The 24433-nt window shown below is 35.5% G+C and overlaps 1 protein-coding gene across 1 annotated transcript; it reads left to right on the top strand.

Annotated features, from left to right (window-relative positions):
• The first annotated feature begins 1225 nt into the window (after nucleotides 1-1225).
• LOC146165601 (uncharacterized) lies at nucleotides 1226-23302 on the top strand. The gene is made up of 22 exons (XM_083380981.1): nucleotides 1226-1309; nucleotides 4121-4262; nucleotides 4736-4821; nucleotides 5435-5651; nucleotides 6048-6281; nucleotides 6862-7002; nucleotides 7697-7820; nucleotides 8633-8804; nucleotides 9221-9349; nucleotides 9997-10104; nucleotides 11866-12003; nucleotides 12595-12763; nucleotides 13405-13538; nucleotides 14343-14493; nucleotides 15143-15312; nucleotides 16142-16282; nucleotides 16670-16789; nucleotides 18564-18701; nucleotides 19027-19260; nucleotides 19870-19971; nucleotides 20274-20451; nucleotides 21962-23302. Exons 1-22 carry the CDS (start codon nucleotides 1231-1233, stop codon nucleotides 22083-22085), a joined length of 3231 nt encoding a protein of 1076 aa, XP_083237107.1. The 5' UTR covers nucleotides 1226-1230; the 3' UTR covers nucleotides 22086-23302.
• Nucleotides 23303-24433: the final 1131 nt, after the last annotated feature.

Raw genomic sequence — 24433 nt, 5'->3', positions numbered from 1 at the left:
CGCCCAATTAAAGTGTTCCAGCTTGTTTACGTTGCACCTTCCAGTTTAAATCCTCAGCTTTTTTCATGTCAAAAATTTTCACGCTTTAATTGTCGCCCTGTCATTTGCAAACGCACGCGATCGGCCCAAATCTTAATCCTGTGATTGTGATGTCACATTCGGGTTATTTGTGTGTCACAACGGGCTTCTCGCGTGTTCTGAAAGCCAACAATTAGCAGAATTCCAAAACTGCCAACCTGGCAATTACGTCGAATCTCGGCGATGGCAGAGCGCCCAAAGGCCTTCTAAACTCGCGCCCGTTCGCCGTCCCACTCGGATTAAAGGAAGTTTGACCGCAAAACGTGATTTCACAAGTGGGAGAAGTTTTTTTTCTTGTTGCACACAAACCAAAATACCTCGACAAATGACAATTAAAGTCTTCTCACGAAAAGATTTAAAATGTAAAAAAATTAGGTCGACATTTGCAGACGATTTCAAGTTTTAAAGTTTTTATGCTTTTCCTAAATAGGTAATCGGAATTGAGCCTAAAGTGTTATTAATTTAAAAATATTAACGAAATCCAATAAATTAGTTACTAGCATATAAGTGTGCAAAATGTATATTCAAGTTTAAAAAGATCGATTAAAAACTTGAAAATATTTTTGAAGCTAGTGAATAGTTCACGGGGATGAGCTTAAATCATTTCAAACACTTTAAATATTAGAATAAAAAGTAAACAAATAAATTAATTCCGTGTACATAGGTTAAATATATGTGTAAGTTTTAAATACACCGATACCTGAAAATCCAAGCACTAAGTTGTTTATGATTTATATGGGCAGTTAGTCAGTCGAGCGTCATACCCAATTGTTGAATGGATTTTTCCGATTCTCCCGATCTTAAGAAGAAAGTGAAGGGCTCTCGACGGTCGCTTGTTACGTCATAGAGGCCTTCTCGGGTCAATTTAGGTTCTGCGTCAAACTTTAAATATCATAAAACCCTTCGAACGAGGGGCTTTACAGGCGTTCGTAGAATAGGTTCGGTAATTGCTGAGCTTTGGAATGGATTTATTGCCTGTGCATTATATATTATAAGTCAAAAATATAAGCTTTTCATAGCAATTCATAGGCTTTTAATTGAAATAAATAACTTGTTTCGAGTTTTCAGTTATTTTTTGAGAAACCCTCAGAAAAATAACATTTGAAAAAAATAAGCTATTTTTGTTGATTTCAATAGGACTTGAATAACAAAATGCTTAGGAGTTTTTTGCCGGTAGCCTTGCTGATTTTGGTTTGTTGGGTTGCCTCATCGACACAGCAGGATCAACTTGGTAAGTATTAACTTAAGCCAGCTCAATTGTTGTTATTGTGACTTGCTAATTTATACGACCTATTCGGAGGTATTTGGTGCAAATCATGGCAGAAAATTGTGCTGATAAGTAGTTAGCTCTAGACGGTTGCAAAAACATTTATACGTAATATAGATATCAAAGCCCATACAGAAGTAGCTAGCATTTTGAACGTTTCGAATCAATTTTTATTCCAATTTTAATATGGTACTTCAGCATGGGTTTTGATTCTTAGTGCGTGTTACTACAACGTCCATCCATTATGCCACTAAAATTCAGTTTATTTATTTGCATTGTTGATGTAAACTTGACACTGATGCGTTTAGTTCGTATTTATCCAGATGAAAGGTCCCGTTTAATTAAAAAAAAAAAGGCACCACGTATCTTTACAAAGCAAAGCTAGATATAAAAACAAACATTTCCAAACACAAAAAGCGATTAAACCAAGATCAGAGAAACCCGATTAATGCCGACTATACTCTAACCTACAGCATCGCAATAATCGTCGTTTGACGCGCGGTTCTTCCGAGGTTTTCAGCGGAAAGAAGTATTATCATTCCGACAGGGATGTGGGTAATTGACTGGGCCTGGGTTCGGTTCCTGGCACAGCTTGCTCCATCAGCCGCGGGCTCACGCTAAAGTGGCCGCAGAAAGCAGATAGCGGTCAATTTCACTAAATGACTGCAGTGCAGGCGGGCTTGCTGATTGAAATCGAAAGAAAATCACGTAAAATCCTTGAGATAACGTTTTGGCGTGACCTTGCAATTTGGTGCGTAACCCTTGTGGGGTTTAAACAGCGGAACAAAATAGGCCGTGTAACTGAACGCGATATCGGATTTAAAACCACGCAAACAAATCTAGTTTTATCAATAAATGCAAACTTTCGAGAAACCCAATCTAAACTACCGGGTTGGACATTTTGCAAATTTAAATGTTTGCAAGGAGATCTTGAATTCAAATCTCACCAAAAAAATGTGATTTTCCTTGGGGTAACAACTTTCTAGTACTGAAGTCCTTTAAACTTTAGGCTTGATTAAAAAATTTTTCAATGTAGGCCTAATGAGCATTGTGTTAGCTGAGTTTCTGAATGGCAAGAGTGGAACGTCTGTAAAATAGTTTTATATCCAGGAAACGACAAATCAAAAAACACAGTAGAAAAACATAAATCACTCTATATCAAAACTAATTTTTCCGTAACGAAGGCACATCTTGTGTAGCATTAATCTAAGTATTTAACACTTCTAACTTTGGCCATACCAATGATAAACACGATAGCCTAAAAAACAAAGAGCATTACATCGCAATAAATCGTATAGTGAAACCAAACCAACAACAAACTGCAGCAATTCCCCACAAAATTTAGTCAAAAATAGGAACTTTACAAGTTATTTTCTTGCTTATTTGCAGAATGTATTGATGGTCATGGTCAAAAATAGGAACTTTACAAGTTATTTAGTTGCTTATTTGCAGAATGTATTGATGGTCATGGTCAAAAAAAAAAACTCACAATTTTCTTGCTTATTTGCAGAATGTATTGATGGTCATGTTCAAAAATAGGAACTTTACAAGTTATTTAGTTGCTTATTTGCAGAATGCATTGATGGTCATGTCAAAAATAGAAACCTCACAATTTTCTTGCTTATTTGCAGAATGCATTGATGGTCATGTTCAAAAATAGAAACCTCACAATTTTCTTGCTTATTTGCAGAATGCATTGTTGGTCATGTTCAAAAATAGAAACCTCACAATTTTTTTGCTTATTTCCAGAATGTATTGATGGTCATGTTTAAAAATAGAAACCTCACAATTCTCTTGCTTATTTGCAGAATGTATTGATGGTCATGTTCAAAAATAGGAACTTTACAAGTTATTTAGTTGCTTATTAGCAGAATGCATTGATGGTCATGTTCAAAAATAGAAACCTCACAATTTTCTTGCTTATTTGCAGAATGCATTGATGGTCATGTTCAAAAATAGGAACTTTACAAGTTATTTAGTTGCTTATTTGCAGAATGCATTGATGGTCATGTTCAAAAATAGAAACCTCACAATTTTCTTGCTTATTTGCAGAATGCATTGATGGTCATGTTCAAAAATAGGAACTTTACAAGTTATTTAGTTGCTTATTTGCAGAATGCATTGATGGTCATGTCAAAAATAGAAACCTCACAATTTTCTTGCTTATTTGCAGAATGCATTGATGGTCATGTTCAAAAATAGAAACCTCACAATTTTCTTGCTTATTTGCAGAATGCATTGATGGTCATGTTCAAAAATAGAAAACTCACAATTTTCTTGCTTATTTGCAGAATGCATTGATGGTCATGTTCAAAAATAGGAACTTTACAAGTTATTTAGTTGCTTATTTGCAGAATGCATTGATGGTCATGTCAAAAATAGAAACCTCACAATTTTCTTGCTTATTTGCAGAATGCATTGATGGTCATGGTAAAAAATTGAATCCTTACAATTTTTTTATTATTATTTCCAGAATGTATTGATGGTCATGGTCAAAAATAGAAACCTCACAATTTTTTTGCTTATTTGCAGAATGTATTGATGGTCATGTTCAAAAATAGAAACCTCACAATTTTCTTGCTTATTTCCAGAATGTATTGATGGTCATGTTCAAAAATAGAAACCTCACAATTTTTTTTTTATTATTTGCAGAATGCATTGATGGTCATGGTCAAAAATAGAAACCTCACAATTTTTTTGCTTATTATTTGCAGAATGTATTAATGGTCATGGTCAAAAATAGAAACCTCACAATTTTTTTATTATTATTTCCAGAATGTATTGATGGTCCCAGTGCTTGGTACAACGGGACAAGAAGTGTAACGGTTTCGGGGATTCCTTGCCAGCGATGGGACACCACCTTCCCCCACAAGCCAAAGCAGCAGCCACAAGATGGCGGTAACCACAACTTCTGCAGGTCAGCAGTGACGTCATTAGGATATGACGCGTTTTATTTTGCCCCAGGCGCTTGATTCTAACTATAACCTCCAACCATTTTGACGTCGATAACGCTTATTTTTTTTTTTGGAATGTACGCACCATGTTACATAATTCCGAATGGACTGCAGTTTGTTACGTAAGTCTGAATGGAATGCACTTGAAAGTTCAACCGTTGTGACGTCAATAATACACAGTGTTTTTTTGAAATATTCAAACAATGCCTCCAACTTTTTTGTTTTTTATATAGGTTGTGATATTTGTTTTTGGCATAGCTGAAAGCTTGCTTCTAAGTTCGGAATACTTTCGACATTTCAGTCAATAAATTTGTTTAAATATATTGCTTATAAGGATCGGAGTATTTCTGGCCCAAACTGCATATAGCAGCAAACACTGAACTTTAAGCTGCAGTAGGTTAGTTGCCAGTTTAACACAAGGCTTGTTTAAACGCAGGAATCCCGACGGCGATTTGAAAGGAACTTGGTGCTACACAACCAACGCTTCCAAGCGCTGGGAATATTGCAGGATTCCAAAATGCCGTGAGTATAAGTATTGCTTTTTTGGATGTTTTAAAGGACAGAAACGGATTCTCAAAATTTAGCCTAGCCTAGCTCTAGGCCTTCTTGTGTATCTACAGCAGAGAATAAGCAGCTACTACCAAACGTTAAATAAAAGACACATAATTTTGCAGGGCAGTTTTTATCAGCTACACGCATAGGGTTGTTTTTCTGTTCCTCATTACTGATTCATGTTCCTGCCAAAACAGCATGATTCGCCCGCAAGGGCTCAAACAGCGCAGACGCTTTAACGCAGCGTATTTTGCAACCTAATGATGCTACTACATTGCTTTTGTACAGACTTGCTGAGCCGATTACAAGACCTATCATTACATGAATCGAAATAGATAGGGTTTCAACTTTTCCACAGATAGTTTAGAATATAGGTTTTAAACTTTGCCCAGAAGAAACGCGTGAAAACGCGTAAATGTTTAACCATATTTGCTTAGAATTTTATAAAACTTAATTGTTTATCTATATCAACTTTATATGCAATAATGCAATCATTATAAAGCAAAACCTTGTTTCAACTAGTCAGTGTTACCGTTCATATGAACAGTTTCACATGATGCTTATCACAAATTTCCCATGATAGCTGATGATTCGATCGTGATCTGGACGAATCACGATTCCAAGAGCGGCGGCGCTCACCTGCTGTCCGTGAAAGCCGATCCCGAGATCGTGAAACAGGTGACCGACGTTTCGGGAGTGTTCAACGTGAGCGTGATGGTTTCATCAAATCAATCACGAACAGAGTTTTGGGCTCTCGCCGCCGATTATGACCGAAAGATGCTCTTCTTCACCGATTACATGTGAGTTCGTGAAAAAAATCATCAGTTTGTGAAATGTTTTAACAAGATCATGATGCTGAAAAACAAACGGAAATCCCAAAAGATTTTTATTGTAGCGATGGTTTATCTACAACATTTACTTTTTCATATTCTAAAGTAAAGACTTCTATTTAGGGATCCTATATTGGTAATTCGACAAATGGAGAAATTAGAAGATGTATTTTTGATCAAATATTTGTTTTGTGTTTTATTTATTTCGTGAATTTTAACTGAAATTATTTAAGGTGTTTTCATAGTATTTGTAAAATATTAGCCTTAAGAACACTTATGCTTGTATTTTACTATATTGAACTTTACATTCGTTTTGAAAGACATCCTAGTTACTTTCGTAGTTAAAAACAACAACTCTAATTCCAGGTCTGAGTACATCGGAGTCCGTTACATTGGTTTAAACCGCACAGTTCAATACTTGGAAGGAATGGCTCACGGAATCGAGAACATGGCTTACGACTGGAAGACTGGAAACCTCTACTGGAGCGACTCTACCTTCAAGTGGATCATGGCGGTCGAGAGATCGTTCACTTACTACACCCCGGTGTACAGAACTAACGGGGATCCACCCTATGCGATAGCAATCCATGCAAAGCAAAGGTAAGGACAAATTAGAGTTGGTTAGCTTTATTGTTGATTGATACTAAACAAGTTGCTTTCTTTAAATGCTTGAATCAAAGGTAAAAGCAATAGATAAGTGGAATGAAGTTATTAGCCTAGTTAGTTATAATATTAGTCATACATAAGAGTTTTAAAGTCATTGTTTTCCAAATACCTGAATCAATGTTAAAAAGAAAAAAAATATATTGTCAAAATGATTGCAGCAGTGGTGGCCACGACTTTAAACGACAAAAAGCCCAGAAATACTTTGTTAAGTGTTTAGCGTAAATGAACACTATTATAAACTTAGCAGTTCCACTTCATCTCTAATTGTATTATCAGGAAATATTTTACAACATTTATGTATAAAAAAGGTTATTAAAAAATAAAAATACTTTTATCTCATGTCATATACCATAAAAGTGTTTCTTTCTAAATTTAAGCAGGTTTACCAAATTTCAGTTAAATTCCATACAAACAACTATGTAATTACAAAATCGAGCTTAAATGCCTGAAAACGTGAATGCACAACAAACTCGTTTATCACTTTGCTCACACGTCAAACACTTTCATTTCGCAGAAAGCTCTTCTTCTCAATTTACAAGGCGTTCGGTTCCAGAATCGTGTCGACCGATTTGGGTGGAAAAAACGAGAAGGTTCTTTTCGGGTTCCCGCACGTTTATGACGTAACAGGACTGACGGTCGATTACACCGACGACAGGTAATTCAGAAAAAAAAAAAACTTCTTTTGGTTTTTGTCGCGCTGAGTAGCTGTATACATCGAACCTTTTAATAGCATTGATCGACTCGCGTGTTACGGTAGATTATCTATTGCCCAGGGCGGAAACTTAACGTCTTGAACTCACTATTATCGTGACAATGAAAACGTTGCAGTTTAAAACAAAAAAACTGGCATCAGGGAAGTTTTTACGCGCCATTAAACTATGCACGCTGCAACCACATTCGCTATGTAATTGGAAGCATATAAATGTGTTTTGCAAAGGATGGTCACGAATGTTTGTCACAGTTGAGTTTAAGAGCCGTTTTTTGAAAGGAGCCACTATCTATTTTGAATAAAACTGTAAATTTGTGAAATTTATGTTCAAAAGCCTTACTCTGCCCCGCGTACCGTTACGGCACTAACAAAACGGTTTTCAGGAACAACACGCCAACAATAACTCAATAATGTTTGCTACACAATAAACCATTTAACATTAAAGTACAACTGATGTGCTTAGAAACATTATAACACTGTTTTTTTGTGTGGGTATCTAACAAAGTTTACTTCAAATTATACTGGACCAAAAAACAAAAAAAAATCGTTACCTGGCCACACATATAACTGATGTGTTCACTATTCAGCAGATTAAAACATTGTTTTTTGTGTGAATATCTAACAAAGTTTTCTACTTCAGATTGTACTGGACTGACTTCACTGGTTACGGAGGAGTTGTGTCAAGTTGCAAAATGGATGGAAGCAACAAAACCCAGCATCACTACAGGGGTGGGGCCATTTTCTGGGGAATCACCGCCTACATCGTGAGTTTATTTCATAAAAATAGAAGACATAACACGTTGTCGAAGCGAAACAACGTAGTAGCACTAGAATAATCCTTTGGTCGGTATATGTGACCTATACATGTAAATCAGGACTTGGTAAACATTACGCATATCGACGTTTTATCGTTACTACAAATTGGGAGTCTCCATTCACCAATTACTTGGAATTGGCGTGATTACTTGACAACGAAATCAACGTAAGGAAGAACTAGTATCGCTTGAATCAACAATGCATATTAATCACCAGTAGTAATGATCATCAGGCTACATAAATGCTCAAATTTAAGAATTTGGCAGCAATATGCAATAAAATATGACTACGATTATTTGACAGACTTATTTTCTTGTAGGAATGTTCTGTTTCTTAGAATTTGAATTAAGTTGTTTGGTAATTTAGATTTATTTAAAAGAAAGTTATCGAATAATAAACAGAACATACCTAAAATCGATGCCATGGTTTAACACCCAATGTAAGACTCGTATATACTTTTAATTTTTGTAATATATTTTAGAAAAGTTGTACTGCTCAACTTTACAGTTTACAATTTATTTTAGTCAAATAAAAATCTTAAAAAAACCCAAACCGGATGGATATTAAAATCAAGGTTTTTAACGACAATCATATGTTAACTAATGGCTTATAGAAACGTTTTTATCAAAATGATGGCCATTTATACGACCTAAAGTCTTTAAAATGCATTACAGAGCCACATTACAGATCCGTGTATAGTGTACCTAACCATTGTCGTACAACTATATACATAGGGTTAACCGAGCAAGGTTTGTTTCAGAACTACCTGTACGTTACGGACGTACACGCGCGTTACAGCTCGACGTCGAAGAAGTACTTCTCGGTCTGGGTGATCAACAAGGAGTCAAACAACGTGTTCAGGTACACGCTGGAGGGGAAGCCCCGCGGTATCACAGTGTACAGCAAGAACGAGGACAGATCGTTCGATGACGGTGAGTTGAATATTCAATATAACTTGTGTTCTACGTCGTTAGATCGTTTGTTTATATTGGTATTTCTTAAACTATAGCGAGTTAAGAAACATTTGAATAGTTGGTAGGCTTATTTTTGAACATAAAGTTTGTGTTTTTGTTCACCCTTAAAACAGCTTTAACTTAAAACACCGAATTCGCCATTTTAGCGCCTTCAATTGTAGATTGCGGTACTAAGGTGTTTTGTTTCTATCCAGCTTTGCTGTTTCAACGGTAGACTCAAATAAATTATATCCACCAACATATAAAAGGGTTTCGCACAAGGACTAACTAATCATACATCTTAAATGTAACACCTATATTGACTTAATAAATATTTACCCAGTATAACTTGTTTGTGTTTCGGGCCCCAGTAAGACTTGCAATTTTTGTTTCAGTTTCAACGGTCGGAGAATGTGTGAGTCAGCACCAATGCGACCACATTTGTCTTCCACGAATTAATGCAAAGAGGGAATGCGCTTGCTCGCTGGGATACACCAAAGTGGGGGAGACGAGATGCGTTACAAGTAAGTACATTGGACAATTATGCCTTTTTAATAAAGTGAATACATAAGGTGCTACCGGTAGCACTTAAGGCAAGCATTTTGGTTGTGGTAAGCGGTACAACGCAAAAGTGTAATATTTACTTGAACAAACATGCCGTTATAATAAAGCCTATACAAATTGTGGTACCGGTAACACACCTAAGCACTATTTGTTTGTGGTAAGCTATACACACAAAGTAAGTGATTTACTTGGACCAAAATCAAGGGCGATTCGCTATGTTGTCACTAAGATACAGATAAACATTTATTTGGTGCTATAAATGCGGCCTCAATATCAAAAATTAAACGAAGAACCATAAAATGGTTATCGCGTCAGTTGACCCTGCAGTCAGTTGTCAGTAGGTCACCTTGAATTTTCATTAAGGATGCCCGGTGCAAAGCGTTGGCAATGCATAAGTGATATCGGTGTTAAATATGTTTTATTGATCTTATCCCTTTTCTTAACTGAAATATATCCTTGCCGGAAGAACATAAGTTAGAGAAACAATATTTTAATTGTGGTTGCGGGAATTCAGTTTATTAATATATCAATATTAGTACCATATGTAAATCTTTCATCCTACTTAGATATATAGCATTTTCTAATGAACTTACAAATTGTTTACCAGACATTGTGCAAGACAACTTCATGCTTGTGGCCGATTCAGGACAAGGCAAGGTCTTCCAAATCCCGTTGAACGAAAGTGACTCAAAGCAGTATTCCATCGTGCCTATTCGTAAGTTAAAATATTTGATATAAACGCATAAACCAACATAGACGGAGTGATATCACTATGGCAAAGGGGAAGCACTATATTACGACGAAAACTGTTAAATAGAAAATCTGTAATCTACAAAAATTTAAACAAGATGAATAAATCTCACTCATTATTGCCACATTAAAGATTTCATTAGCAATAAACTAGTTGTTATTTAGGTTTTTTCTTACGACACCTTTGAAAAAAAGTTTATTGGAGTTGTGATACACACAGCAGGAAATATTATCCAGTTTTTATTTCTTTGTTTGTATCAGAAATTCATAATTGATTGCTGCAGTTCTTCGTAATAATAATTTTGAATGTATATGTCATAGTAAAACATTACCTGCCAGCAATGTATCACCGCAAAGTTTAAGACTGGGAAGGGTATTGGGATTATGCTGGGCCGATAAACTGATTTTCCCAAATGCTTTTTAAATTGTAATTAAGCCTGCACAAAGAGTCATGCACCGTAAATACCTTTACATACTGTTTTGTCATTATTCGTAGCACAAAATAAAACAGTTTGTTCAGCAATATGCAACCAACAGCATACGAGCTTCACAGCCCATTAGAGCAGGGGCGTGCAACTGTTTATCGCAACGGGCTATAATGTATAGTTATGATGGTGCTGCGGGCCAGACAATCCAACAACATTTACAGTCTTTATTAAAACACCGTGAAATATTAATATATATTCAAAACACTGCACCCATAAAGTAAGATCATGTCATTGAATCATTACCAGCAGAACAAGGCAGTTTTAATACAATGCACACTATGACGCAATAATCGAGGTTCAGTCAGTGTGGCGTAATACAAATTGAAAAATGCTAACAATTCCGTTACTAAAATAACTTTTTAAACAGTGAAAAGCATTAAAAATCAATGCGCTACTTGACGGAGTCTGTGCGGGTCACGTAAAAAGGTAGCGCGGGCCGTGCTGTGGCCCGCGGGCCGTATGTTGCACGCCTCTGCATTAGAGTAACGCATTAAATGTCAGCATTATCTGCTAAATGTTTGGCAAACATACCTGCGGCAAGTCAATCCCTCAACCCTAAACCTCATGCAGCAAAACATGCCTGGGGGTGCAAGAAAGCATCTCTAACTGCATTGCTTGGTCTCCTTTATGTTTAGCAATATACAGAAGTGTTTAGGCTATGTCTTGTGCTTTGCTAAGCATGAATTGCAAACCTTGAAATCAAACATCAATAACTAGGAAAATCGTGAAATCGTTGCACAACTTAACACAAATCAAAACTTATTTATGTAACTTACAATATTGTATAATGGCATAGTAGGGACTTAAAAAGCGTTTTTAGGCCTAACAATTCTTTCCGGCTTAACATATTTAGATTTTACTTACCCCTAACCTTCCTAATTCAATCAGCTTGCGTCAGTTAAACTACATTTTTAAACGTTCTTTCAAATTTTTCCAACGGTTTATCAAAATAGAGCCCACATCTGCAACTCAAGCAGAGAATTAGGATGTTGTTGTCAAAAGCGTTTTGTTGGGCCTTGCAATTCTTTAGGGCTTAACATATTTTAGATTTACTTACTCTTCACGTTCCTAATTCAATCAGCCTGTGTCAGCTAAACTATTTTTAAACGGTCTATCCAAATACAGCCTACATCTGCAACTTAAGCAGAGAATTAGCATGTGGTTGTAAGCATGCCTGTATTAGCTTACGTCACACCTAAACCGTGCAAACCCTGATCTAACCTCTTCAATGTTTACAGATAACTCGAAGAAGATAACAACAGTGGCGATTGACGCTGCATCCCAAACCTTCTTGTGGTCGGACAAACGGATTGCGTCTATCAGAAAGTCGGGATTCGATGGAACCAGAACAAGTCCGCTCGTGAGAAACCAACATGGTAAGTAGAGAGCTCGTTTGTTGGAGTACATCTGTGGGCGGGACTTGTCCTTACATAAAGCGACCTGAGACCTGGGATAGGATTAAAACATAATTTTGTGCGCTTTTGACACAAGAAACAACTACGAAAAAGCAAAAAAGTGTCGATTTTTATCTAAATGTACAATTTGTTCAAGGCGGTAATGTTTGTGGCTCTGAATACTTTTATGGCTAAAAAAGTCAAAAATATGGCGAAGAATAACCAAGAATTATAATATGTTTGCATGTTACCAAGGGTTGTTTGGCACTAAGATAGATTATGGGGATAAAACGTTAAATCTATAAGTTAACTTCGCAACTGTATTTTATGATAAAATTGAAAGTTTCTAAACAACGTGATATTCGAATTAAGCTAAGTTGTAGTTGACAAAAGCCTTCAGTAAACACATTAAACTGCTCTTTTAATATATCACGTATTAGTCGTTTAGACTAAGGCAGAACTTTGCCGTCAATGTTTCAGATCCTATCTATTATGTATACATACAGTTTTATACCTAAAAAAAATAATAAGATAAAAATAAACAAAACCTTTGTGATTTTTGCATCTTTGCAGCCAATACGATAGCAGTTGAGCACAGAAGTGGTAACATCTACTTCGCCGACGAAGAAACGCAAATAATCCACGTGGCCGACCCGAGTGGACTTAAAGTGAAAACCCTGCTGAGGCCGGAGAACGTTTCGACGACCGAGATCAAAATGCTCGCCTTGGATCAAAGACACAAGTAAGTTAAGAACACAATTTCCAAGGATTTCGGGTTAAAATCCCGATCGAGGAAACTTAAAGCGTAATTGCGGTTTATGAAGTTATTGGTAAAAATTAAAAAAAGAACAGATTGAAAAAACAGTTAGCTAATTGATTTTCTTTACTAAATTAGGTGGGCAGCAAGATGTTAAACTGATTTTTCCAACTTGTTTTAGGGTAGAGGAAATAGTAATAGTAAAACTTTTATGTATGTCAGTTAATATGTTTATCCAATAAAAGTGTTTAAAGTATTTTGCTACTGAAAGCTTATGTTTTACTCCTTTTAACCGTTTTGGTTTGTTTTAATTTACCTAGCAGATAGATAATAACGCAGTTCCGTTTGATAACACATAAAACCAACAGCTTAGATCATTTGACAAATTTTCATTCAGTTTTAACTGAGTGTTATGTTTAGTTACTTGTACGAAATAAAAGATAAAGAATCGGAATTTCGTTGTTTTTTTATTAATTTTGTTAAGATTTAATTCGTTAAGGTTGTTTTCCCCATGCTATTACAATGTTGCAACTCTACCGCACAGCAAGGTTTAATAACACATAAAACCAACAGTTTAGATCATTTTACAAATTCTCAATTTAGTTTTAAATGAGTGTTATGTTTAGTTTCTTGTACTGGGTTGACACGAGGACTGCAGAGGGCAAAGGTCAAGCTTGGAGAATGAATTTGGACGGTTCGAACCGAACCTTGGTGTTTGATGGACTCAATTCGCCACAAGCCATCACTATAGATTACCAGTGTAAGTACTTTCACTTAATCACTATAGACCGTTGCTTATCAAGGCATGGGTTATCACTCCGAAGGCAGTAGATCACATGGTTAGATTTATTGAGACTGGTTGACTTCTTCAATACTTCAGAAAAATTGTGAAACTAATGCAAACACATTGCTAATATATAATTAAATTCGAAGTTATTTATGCTAATGTCCGATAATTAGATAGTTAAAGCCTTGATGTTGTACTTAAGCTTAACATTTGGCTCGCTACAAAAAAAGCCTAAAAACACTGCGGGTGTGGACTATCCGTTTGAGTACTTTTACATCAGCTACATCAAACAAAAAATATTACCAGTGTGATTGCTTCATATCATATTCTGTTTTACACTCGCATCTAGCGCTTACACGTGGTCGTCTAATCACGCCTTAAACTCGATTTAATCCATGAAGCTTTAAGCAGACAGTTCGTGTGCCCAGAATGTCAAAAATATAAACCAAGATTTACAACCAGAAAGTAAATGAGTCAGAAGTTCGACTTTGATGTAATGCACAAATAAAACAACATACGTTTTTTGCGGGAACTGTTTAAACTTACTAATTTTGGGGCACAAATTATGAATATTTTATCATTCTAATTATACCACATTCAAGAATGCCTTTTCTGTATTTTTTACATATGTATCTATAACAAGATTTTTTATCTAAGCAAATCATGCTTAACTTGAATTCCGTTTAAAAATCAATGAATGTCTCAATAAAAGATTCCTAATTGTAAAACTTTTACTTGTCGGTTTTTAATTAACAAACTAACCCTATATATTTACAGCAAACAGCCTGTACCTTGTTGAGGGAAAAACTGCGATGATTTACCAGAAGTCGCTCGATCAGCTGATGACAATCAACAGCACTTCCCACCTAAGCGCAAACCAGTTTGATCTTTCTGGTCAAATCACCAGACTCGCCTACTTTGTCACAAGGTAAGCAGTAGAACCTTAATCCGATTAAATTTCTACATTTAATGAAGGTTTTAAACAAAGATGTAGTTATTTTTGGTTTGATCTTGAAAAGTTTCAGTCAATATTAACGTCTTGTTTACACAGTTTGTTTAGATTTAAATATCAAACAAATCTAAATATAGATTACAATGGGGATTTTTTATACTTTTTTCAGAAGCATAAAATTTTGTAAGAGAATTTAATAGCAATAAATATTAATGTAGCACTAAAAAAATATTTTTCTTTTTTAATATATAAAATTTGATTAAATGAAGTTATATTGGTATCTTTTTTAATAAATGTTATATTAAAAGAAGGTTTATGAAATATGAAACATTCTTGTGTTTAACACTTTTCTGCACCAAAGTAAAAGGTTTTCTGATTTAATTATAAAGTAATATAAAACTATTATTACATGCTTTATATTTGTCTCTTTTTTTTGAAAAAAATGGAATATTAAACAAAATATGAAAATCCTTGTGTATTACAGCATCAAAGTATTTAAAATAAATAAAGTTTTTCTGAATCAATTTTAAAGTAATATAAAACTATTATTACACGAAGATATATTTATCTTTCCTTTTTTGTTAAATGGTATATTAAACAAAATATGAAAATCCTTCTTTTACAGCATCAAAGTATTCAACGGGACAGCTTACATCATCGATGGAAAGTCAAACGTGGTGGAACAATTCGATCTTAAATCCGGACCAGCGTCGTTGCGCAAGTTCGGGCCTACAGAGTTTTACAGGGCCACTTCGATCGCCATTTACAGCAGCTGGTACACGCAGCAATACCTGAGTAAGTAAATCTTGGAAGAAAACAACAGGTGCCTCGCACGCCTTTCCGCTTTAACTATTAAATGCCTGCGGCTGTGATTAAAGGCAAATCAGTTTCTCTCAACCATTTCCGGCTTTTTCTTGGTTAAAGACTCCAATTTGTGGCGCCCAACGTATATTCAGCGTTAAGTGTGCGCTGATCGGTTAAACTTCACACATAGCACGGAATTAAGTCGTGTCAGCTTCGCAGGCAATTTGGAGTCTAATGGCCGAGAAAATGAGAAACCAAATGACAAAATCTGGCAGGTTTACAAGAAAGAATTTGCCCCGAAACTTGTATCGTGGCTTTACAAAAAATCGGTCTTAAAATACACTACCCATGTGATATTCACAATATATTTTGCGCTATGACATCACCAATCGTGAAAAAAATGTTTTACGTTAGAAAACGTCATTGTTTTTGAGATGTGAAGTGGCAAAACTAAACACAAGAAAAATCACGAATCAAGGACAAAACCGACAGTGAAAATATTTTTTTCATAAGATTTATATAATTAAAAAATTCGGACCTTCATGACACTAACCTGCACGAAGTAAAATTTGTCATTTGTTGCAAGTTCAACAAACTTAAAGATACCGCTGGCTGTGAGTTTATTTCAATGTGAAGTTTCCGGATAAAGAAATTCCCCTTTTGTATTAATCTAGTGGTATGAAAGTTTCAAACTATCAACAAAACTTCCTTATTAGGCAGAGTTTGACAAACACCAATATTTTTTTTAGTCTAACATTCCAGTATATCATACCATATGACCACGATATTTTGCTTTATTATTCCAACACCATTTTCCCAGGTCCTCTTCCGAACCCTTGCGCGTCCCGTCACCCACAATGCACCGCGATATGCGTGGCGCTTTCTAACACAACTTCGAAGTGTTTGTGCCCGGATGGAACTTACGCATTCGGAAAAGCTTGCTATGGAATGACTCCAAAGAGTAAGTGAACTGTTGTAGATTTGATAAGCCGTAGAACAAATATACCTTCCCTTACAGAATTTAAATTTGTGTTTCTGTGTGTCGGGTTCAACTTTGACAAATAACAAAAACATGGCAATTGGAATTAAAATTCCCAAAATTGCAAGTGTTTTTAAAATTCTAAGCATAATGGTAAACGGTATAGCTAAAAGTATATCAACTATATTTGTTTTCCCCTTAAAAGCACTGTATTATTTTCAAAACAAACTTTCGAGCTTTCAATCTACAACCAAATTACATTGCCTACTAGACCAACGAGATAACGACCTTTAAAAGTGGAAAAAAATCAAAACAAAGCAAGAATAATCAAAAAGCTTTAAATTAACCGATTTAATTTTCTTCCAACAGAGGAGCCACCACACTACGAGGAGGGAACGTGTCCCGATGACCGAACTTTCGTTCTTCTCCCTTGCGAAACAACAGCACTGGTCACCTGGGACGCCCCCCAGTGGAAGGATGACGTCACACGTGAGTTGCTAAACTAAGCGAATTCATTTTTAGCGAAATGACCAAATTGCGATATCAAATGGTGCCTTTATGGCAACCGTGCGTAAAACAAAGCAATGTGATGTCGCAGGAAAAGAACTATGAGAAGAAATTCTTGTAGAACCTTATGATAAATCATGCGATGTGCTTTTAAACACATTGCTTTATATTTTCACACATTATGCCATCAGAAAACTCTACCGAAATTAGTTGACCTAATCAGGATTTTCACTAAGTAAGACCAGGCGACAAATTATTGTTTTCAAATATAGTGATAAAGGTATTATAGTGCTAATTATGATATCGTTAGGCAAAAAGAATTAAGGCAGATATTATTTTTCAACCAAAATCTATACAAACAAACAAATATCACCAACTAAATTGTTCAAAACAACAAATGTCATTCCCAACTAAATTATGTACATTAACAAAATTAACTTCAAACTAAAAGTGTCATTTCAAACTGAAAATGTGTTAATGAGCAATTCCCCTCTAACTTAAATATGTCATTCCTACTTGAAGTATATCATCAAAGAACATTTTACCCAAGCGCTAAATACACTCTCGGTTCGAATGTCACGAACTCTCGGCCATTTTGCGAGAAGCGTAGTACATAGTGGAGCACTAACCGGAGGTGACAAACGACATTCTGCTCGAAATGTTAAACGTGTTCCAACATCGTTCATGTAAAGGTTTCTTCGTGACTAGATTCACAACAGCCAGGGATAACCTAAGTACGGGAAACCAGACAAGGTATTTTCGGCGATGTAAAGTAATTTCCCGGGAATTAGGCGGTGGTGGAATGGAAAAGGCCAAAACGGTGCAATCTGCGGTAAAACTGGTTCTGAGTTTTTACAGGGTTAATTTTTATGAATTATTTTAGTGTATTAGGTGACAATGTTTTACTATAAACAATTAACAAATTAGATTCTTATCAAAAGTCATTGGAAAATACTATTTAACTTTCGACACTTTTTAAAAGTATCAATAGGTAAATGTTTTTGCAGCAACTCTGGCAACTTAAGCATGACATTTCACAAAAATGCATTTTTTTATCAAACAACAATTTGCTAGCCGCACTTTCAAAGCGAGGTATTTTAACACGGCTACGTTGCACAGCGATCATTTAGAAAAACAAAATTCCAACGAAGCTTTACATGGCAATTAAAAAAAAAGGCAATTAAAGTCCGCAGTCAGCTTTCTTAAGTTAAAGCTAGGCTTAATTGCCACAGTCAGAGTGGTACTTTACGACAGACACTTATCTCTAGAAAAGGACATCGTTTTTGCTGGTGTAAGTTGAGTTATGAACCATAGCATCTGGTATTTTCTGGTTAAATAACTGAAATAATAATAGGTTAAAGAACCTAATCCCACAAACCGGCGATGTCGACACAGGTAAAGTTAAAAGTCATGTTAATGTAATAAAATATCTAAACTCGTTCAATTCGGCAAGATATTTAAATAGAAGACAACAAAAACGCTATACGAAAAAACATTCAAACTGTTTTAGGTTAAACAAATAATGTATATAACGCCACTTTGCCAAATGGTCGTTTAGTGAAACCATTTGGGTCACTGTATATAGACATTTTGATAACTGGCCTAAGTCCAAGAATACTCATTTAAAAACACATAATCTAAGGCATTCGAATCAGTGGCACAAGTGTACTTAAATCAAGTCACAACATATATAGCCGTCCACGTTGTTAACTAAGTCCATTTACCTTATATTAATCCTTACGTTTTGTTTCCACAGCTACTTCCCAGCTTATTTTTACGCACCCGGCTACCAAGTCCCCAGCCAGGTTCAGTGAGGGAAGCCACACCGTTATGTACACGGCAACTGATGGAGACGGACTAACTGCTAAGTGTTCTTTCAAGATCTCAGTCACAGGTATGCCTCGAAACGTATAACTACAAAAACCTTTTTGACTGTCTTTAAACGTAAAACTTAATGTTTTTAAGTGTTATTAATTATGGCATAAACCCCATATAATTAGAAATACGTTTTTTGTAGCACGGTCTTTGTATTTTCTTAGCTATCTAGCTTGTCCGTATATAACAGCCATCCTTTGTCATGTATTTCAAAGTCGCATGCTGTTAGAAACACAATGTTTAAATAAAAACTACCACAAAATCCCAGAAATGCAGCAATAATAGGCGTAAGTTAACACATATCACAATCAAAGTGGTATTAATTAATTTTCCTTATTTTCCAGTTATCAGTTGTGGTGTACCACCTCCTCTACCCACCTACCTTATCAAGAAGCGGCCAGAAGACCCTTGTAACACAAACTACGGCGCCAAGTACCAAGTCATGTGCAAGGATACCAACAAGCAAATGGTGTACGTTAACGAGGCCAGCGATTACTTCACCAACTTTTGCTTGCAGAACGGCACTTGGATCTTCAAGACCTTTATTGGGGCAAAATGCAAGCCTAAAGCAAATACAGGTAATTGTGAACCACCTGCTGAAAACTAAAAACAGTAAAGTACACTGCCACGAATTTAGATTTTTAATTAGCGTAATTTGAGCATGGCATTGACAAAATTGTAGGTGTAATCTTTGCTGCCGACCGTATTTGTTTAACTCTAACTCTGGAAATCTGTAGGCATTGTTTAACGACAGCTGTATTAAAATCTTGACAAGCGTTACAACCGTTCTTCAAGCGATCACCGTATTTCCAGACATAAATTTAATAATCTCACTAAAGATTTAGTAAAATGAAATACTTAAATATCAACATTAGGTCACATAATTTCGACTGAAAATGTATAAAAATCAAACTAAAACAACGCAAGTTTATTCTTCAGAACCCTCCAAACATTTTTAAAGCCATTTTTACAATTTCGTGGTCAAATACACTCGTTTTTATTTAGGCACTTTGCAGCATTATTATCCAGCAAAATAAATTAATCTCGATTTTTGCCTTCACATCACACAACCAATTGATTTTAAATTAAACCGATAAATCCACACGCTTAGTTTAGCGACATGCTCAGGTCAAAATATCATATATATCTTTAAATAGAGACTTAAGCCCAATTCACTTTGTACACAGTTGCACCTGCCACCCAAACTACATCGTCTCCAGTGAAACAAACAAACGTACAAACCAGCACAACCGGTACAAGCAGTAGTCCAACAAGCAACGGTGTTCCTCGTAAGTTTACAGAACAAGGTTTAAAAACAAAAACTTGACCAATACATTGATAGAGCTACTTTTTTAACAGCCAAACTCACAATTAACTGCGCAGTTTATCACTGTGCACTGGACACTTGACCACAATTGCACACCTAGAGCACTGTGCTCAATTTTTTTTTTTTTTTAAAAAGCCTAACTGATAAATTCTTTTTATTTTCTGTCAATATTAAAATAAGAAAACATACAAATTTTAAATAAACAACTGTCATTATTATAAAGTGTATATAAACCTGGTCTAACATTTAACTTTATTCCAACAGCACCCACAAACCCAGGCCGTAAACCAGGTAAAACTGGCAACCAGAAAGGCAAAGGGAAAGGCAAGAGAGGTGGAACTGCAGTACCAGCATCAGTGGGGCTCCAGCCAGGGCCAATCGCTGCCATCTGTGTCATGGCCATATTACTGGTCGTCATTGTAGCGGCAGTCATCATTATAACGTAAGTTCAAAACGATTTTTTTCTCTAGGGAATAACAGTTTGTGTGAGAGCTATTTTAACCCAAGTCAATAATATGCGAAGCAAGTCGTAAGGCTGACGTGAGGCATTCCATTATAAGGACTTTTAGTTTTTTGTTCCCATCTTACGAAAATCAAAGGTCAAAATCACCTAAAATAATACAATTTCAAAAGGGTTTACGGGTAAAGTTAAAGCATTAAATATAGCTTCGTTAAAGTTTCAACTCTGATAATTAAGTTTTTTAGACGGTATACTGGTTTGAAAATTTGAGCAAATTATTCTAGATTAGTGAATATACTGTTGCTGCCAGGCATTGTTTCAACTGTTTGTTTTTTTCCGGCAAAATGTTTTTAATTCGGTACTTAATAAGGTATGTGGGTTAGCAAGAAATTAAGCACTTGTGTATAATGAAAGTGTTTTAAAGTTAGAAATCATAATAACAACTGTAAGAGTAAAAAAATAACTTTTTACTTTTATTTTACTATATGAAAATAGCGGCTATGGCCTACAAAAACGCGTTTTATTTAATAAGTTTGCTAAAAAATCTTTACTAAGTTGACTAAAAAATCTTTAATAAGTTTGCTTAAAAAGCGCTAAATTATGATAACAACTGTAGGAGTAAACAAACAACATTTTACTTTCATTTTTATACCTAAAAGAAGCCAATAGCGGCTATAGCTTAGAACAAAACTCGTTTTATTTGATAAGTTTGCTAAAAAACGCTGACATTAACCACAAGCCCCTGCCACAACAGACTGCAACGCCGAGGGTCGCCATGGTTACAGAAGATCGAGTTCCCGCGCTTTTGGCGCGCCAAGGACGACACGGTTGACTTGCAAGCGAACGATTCTTACGTCAATAATCACTACAGTGTTATGTAACAATGACCGACGCGCGCGCACAAGCTCTCGCTCTCTGTGTGACCTCACAATCGCAGTCAGTCAAAGCACATAACCCTGGATTTTTGGCGATTCGCTTATTTTTCTCCCCTTTTCCTCTTTGTTTTGTGTTTTTTGCGCCTTTTTTCGTTTTTGTTATCTCAAAGTGGTTTGAGAGCGTGGAGTCCCAACTCTGTCGTCACTTCCGGTTAGAGCACGCGCGTTTTTCTTTTGTTTTTTCCGAATATCAAATTCCGCTTTGATATTGTCACTTTCTATAACTCTGGTGCCAACCTTCTGTCAGTGCATGGCCTTTAAAGAATATTCCGGTGAATTAAAACCCTAACCATCTAGAATTCGGTCTTTTCTTTTTTTTAACCCTAACATTTTCCTGGTAAAGTAAATTTCTGTAATTTCCCTCAATTTAAACAAAAATAAACTTAACCGGTTGTCAACTTTTGGAGTGAATAAACAACTCGAAGCAACAGAAAACAAACCACTTTTAGATAATGAAAAATCAAAAGAGGCGAACACTTTCGGCGCACTTGCACCGCAATAGTGACGTCATAAGGGCGAGACAAGTGGCGTTAAAACGGCTTTTTTATTCACTCCAGGCTGCGCAACCGGCCGATATGGAAAGTGGCGCGGTTCGAGTTCCCGTTGTTTTGGAAGAGCAAGCCCGAGACCGAAAGCAACGAGCAGCCGATGTCGGAGAATCCCTACTCGGTCATGACGTAATCAAGCGTGACGTCAAGAAAGCGGAGACCAGACAGAAACACTAGCGGCGCCTTTGGGCCTTTGGCGCGCTTTTTTTCTTCCTAAAATTATTTCAAATCTCGGCTTCAATTGATTTTGAGAAAGTCGAATTGGATTTTTGGAATGTTCTTATTGGGGGTTCATAACACCATGTTTGCTACTATACTTTTTTAAGGATTTTTTTAAGAAGTTTTTGTCCTTACTTTAACGCATTCAAGAAAATCGCCAAAAACTTTGCGCCGAATCTCAATTTGTTTGCTACTTTACCTTTTTAAGTGTGTTACCTTTTGTGAAGTATATTCATTACCTACGTCTGCGAATAAAGAACGGAGTTTAAGATGTTATAATTTTTCGGTTTAGTTTGGCTACTTTACCTTCGTGTTTTACCTTTTTCAAGTATTTTGATTCCTCGCTTTAACGCATTTTTAAAAGATCGTGAAACATTATTTGCCAAAACGGGATTTTGTATTATGGGTTTGTAACACGATGTTTGAGTTCATTTTTAATTATACTCACATTTATAGTCTTTTTAACCTTGTTTTGCTTATATAAGAAAGCCAAAAAATTTGCCCTGAAACGTAATTCCTAATATTTTAATGTGTGTTTAAACACAAAGTTCAGCTATTTAAAAGTTTGCCAAAGGGTCAAATAATTTTACAAATTAGTCGGGTTTACCGCTAGAGGCGCCAGAGTTTTACGCACGTCATTTTTTATTCGCACCCTTTTTATTTTGGTGTAGTTTTGTTTTTAATTCTTTTGTTTTGACTTTGCGGCACAGTGTCACATACATTTATATATTTATACTTCGACGCCAAAATACTTCTTGACGTTTTTTTGTACTTTTACCAAACATAATTGTGCCTTACATCAAAAAACTGTGTCCATGCTTTTGCGTCCATCAGTTAAACTAACAAAGTTGGATTACAATTTGCAAAGTTTTTTTTTCTCCTGTTTTTGAGATTATATGTCGACAACAAGCATTAAGATTCATTTTAACATGTTGATATAGTAGAATTGTATAACCACTTTACCTTGGTATACGTGATAAATAAACTGTTAGTTTTATTGAAATTAGTAAAACAAGCTAGTATTGTGCAATCGCATATTGTATAATGACAATAACATTACTTCTTCGTTGTAATACGCCATATATCGATGTCAGTTGATTTTCATGGTTTTTTGTGTTGACATTTTGCCAAAGTGTGTTCAAATATACTAAGAGCTTTAAGTATTTTTGAATCGAAAGCACTATTAAACATTTAGGTGTTACTTTAAATTCACTGTAAAGTACTCCAGGCATAATTATTAAAGAAGTCAAAAAATTTACTGTTAAATAGATAGCAGGGCTACTGGGTAGCATAAACAACCCTAGTCCGACTCCGACCTAGTAAACAAAAAATACTGCAACCGATGTTATATTGTAACTTTACGATTTACCGTGAACAACATTTTTTCCAGTAATGAACTTATATAGCTTTTACAAATAATATTTTTGTGACATTCTGACACGCCACAATTAAGGTAAACTGATATTAAGGGACACCACGGTTAAAAAACAAATGAGTTACTCGACGACAGTAATGCTTTAAACTTGTTAAGCAACCTAAACCCAAGGTTTTGAGTTTGAACCTTTCACTTTCGCTAAAAACTGGTGTTAATCAGGAGCTTGATTCATATGGAGTTTTTGTTTAAGGCTGCTTGTCAACATACGTTGTGTGGCAATACTACACATGTCCTATTCCGCTTGTAAATGCGAATTATGGAGGTTACTTTTTGGATCTTTAACCTTTTTTTAGTTGCCCCTTACACGCACGTTGTTGGGTATTATGCTAATTTTGTTGGCTGATTGATAACAAGTTGATTTGATGTTTCCAATTACAGGTTTTTTTCACATAACAAGGCGAATGAGAACATTTTAAGTAACTGAGGAAATAATGGAGAGAGTTGATCGTAATGTTTAGGCAATTTGATCTATACCTTTTAGTCATAATTTATTATCCATTAATTTAAAAATCTGGTGCAGTGCTTCGTAGTATATTGGTAAGGAAGTTTCAAGTGTTTATGTACTTTAATCGGTAAATGATATTAACTGGAGCACATACTTCTCATCTAGGTTTATTGCAACTGAATCATTTGAAAACTTGTGTACAGAGGTTTGTTATGCGCAGAAGTAGAGAATTGCATGTTCAATTACTGTATCGTCACTTTTTATTTTGTTTGTTTTTAAAATTGATGGACCAGTATTATAGTTTTGAAGGAAGCAAAAATGTCAACTAATTATGAAGTTAACAACCATTTGACCTCGTTATCTAACTGTGGATAAATAAAGT

Source organism: Ascidiella aspersa, chromosome 2 (genome assembly GCF_963924565.1).
Source record: "Ascidiella aspersa chromosome 2, kaAscAspe10.2, whole genome shotgun sequence".
NCBI lineage: Eukaryota > Metazoa > Chordata > Ascidiacea > Phlebobranchia > Ascidiidae > Ascidiella > Ascidiella aspersa.
The sequence above is the reverse complement of the archived record's forward strand: the minus strand, read 5'-3'. Positions and strand labels throughout refer to the sequence as shown.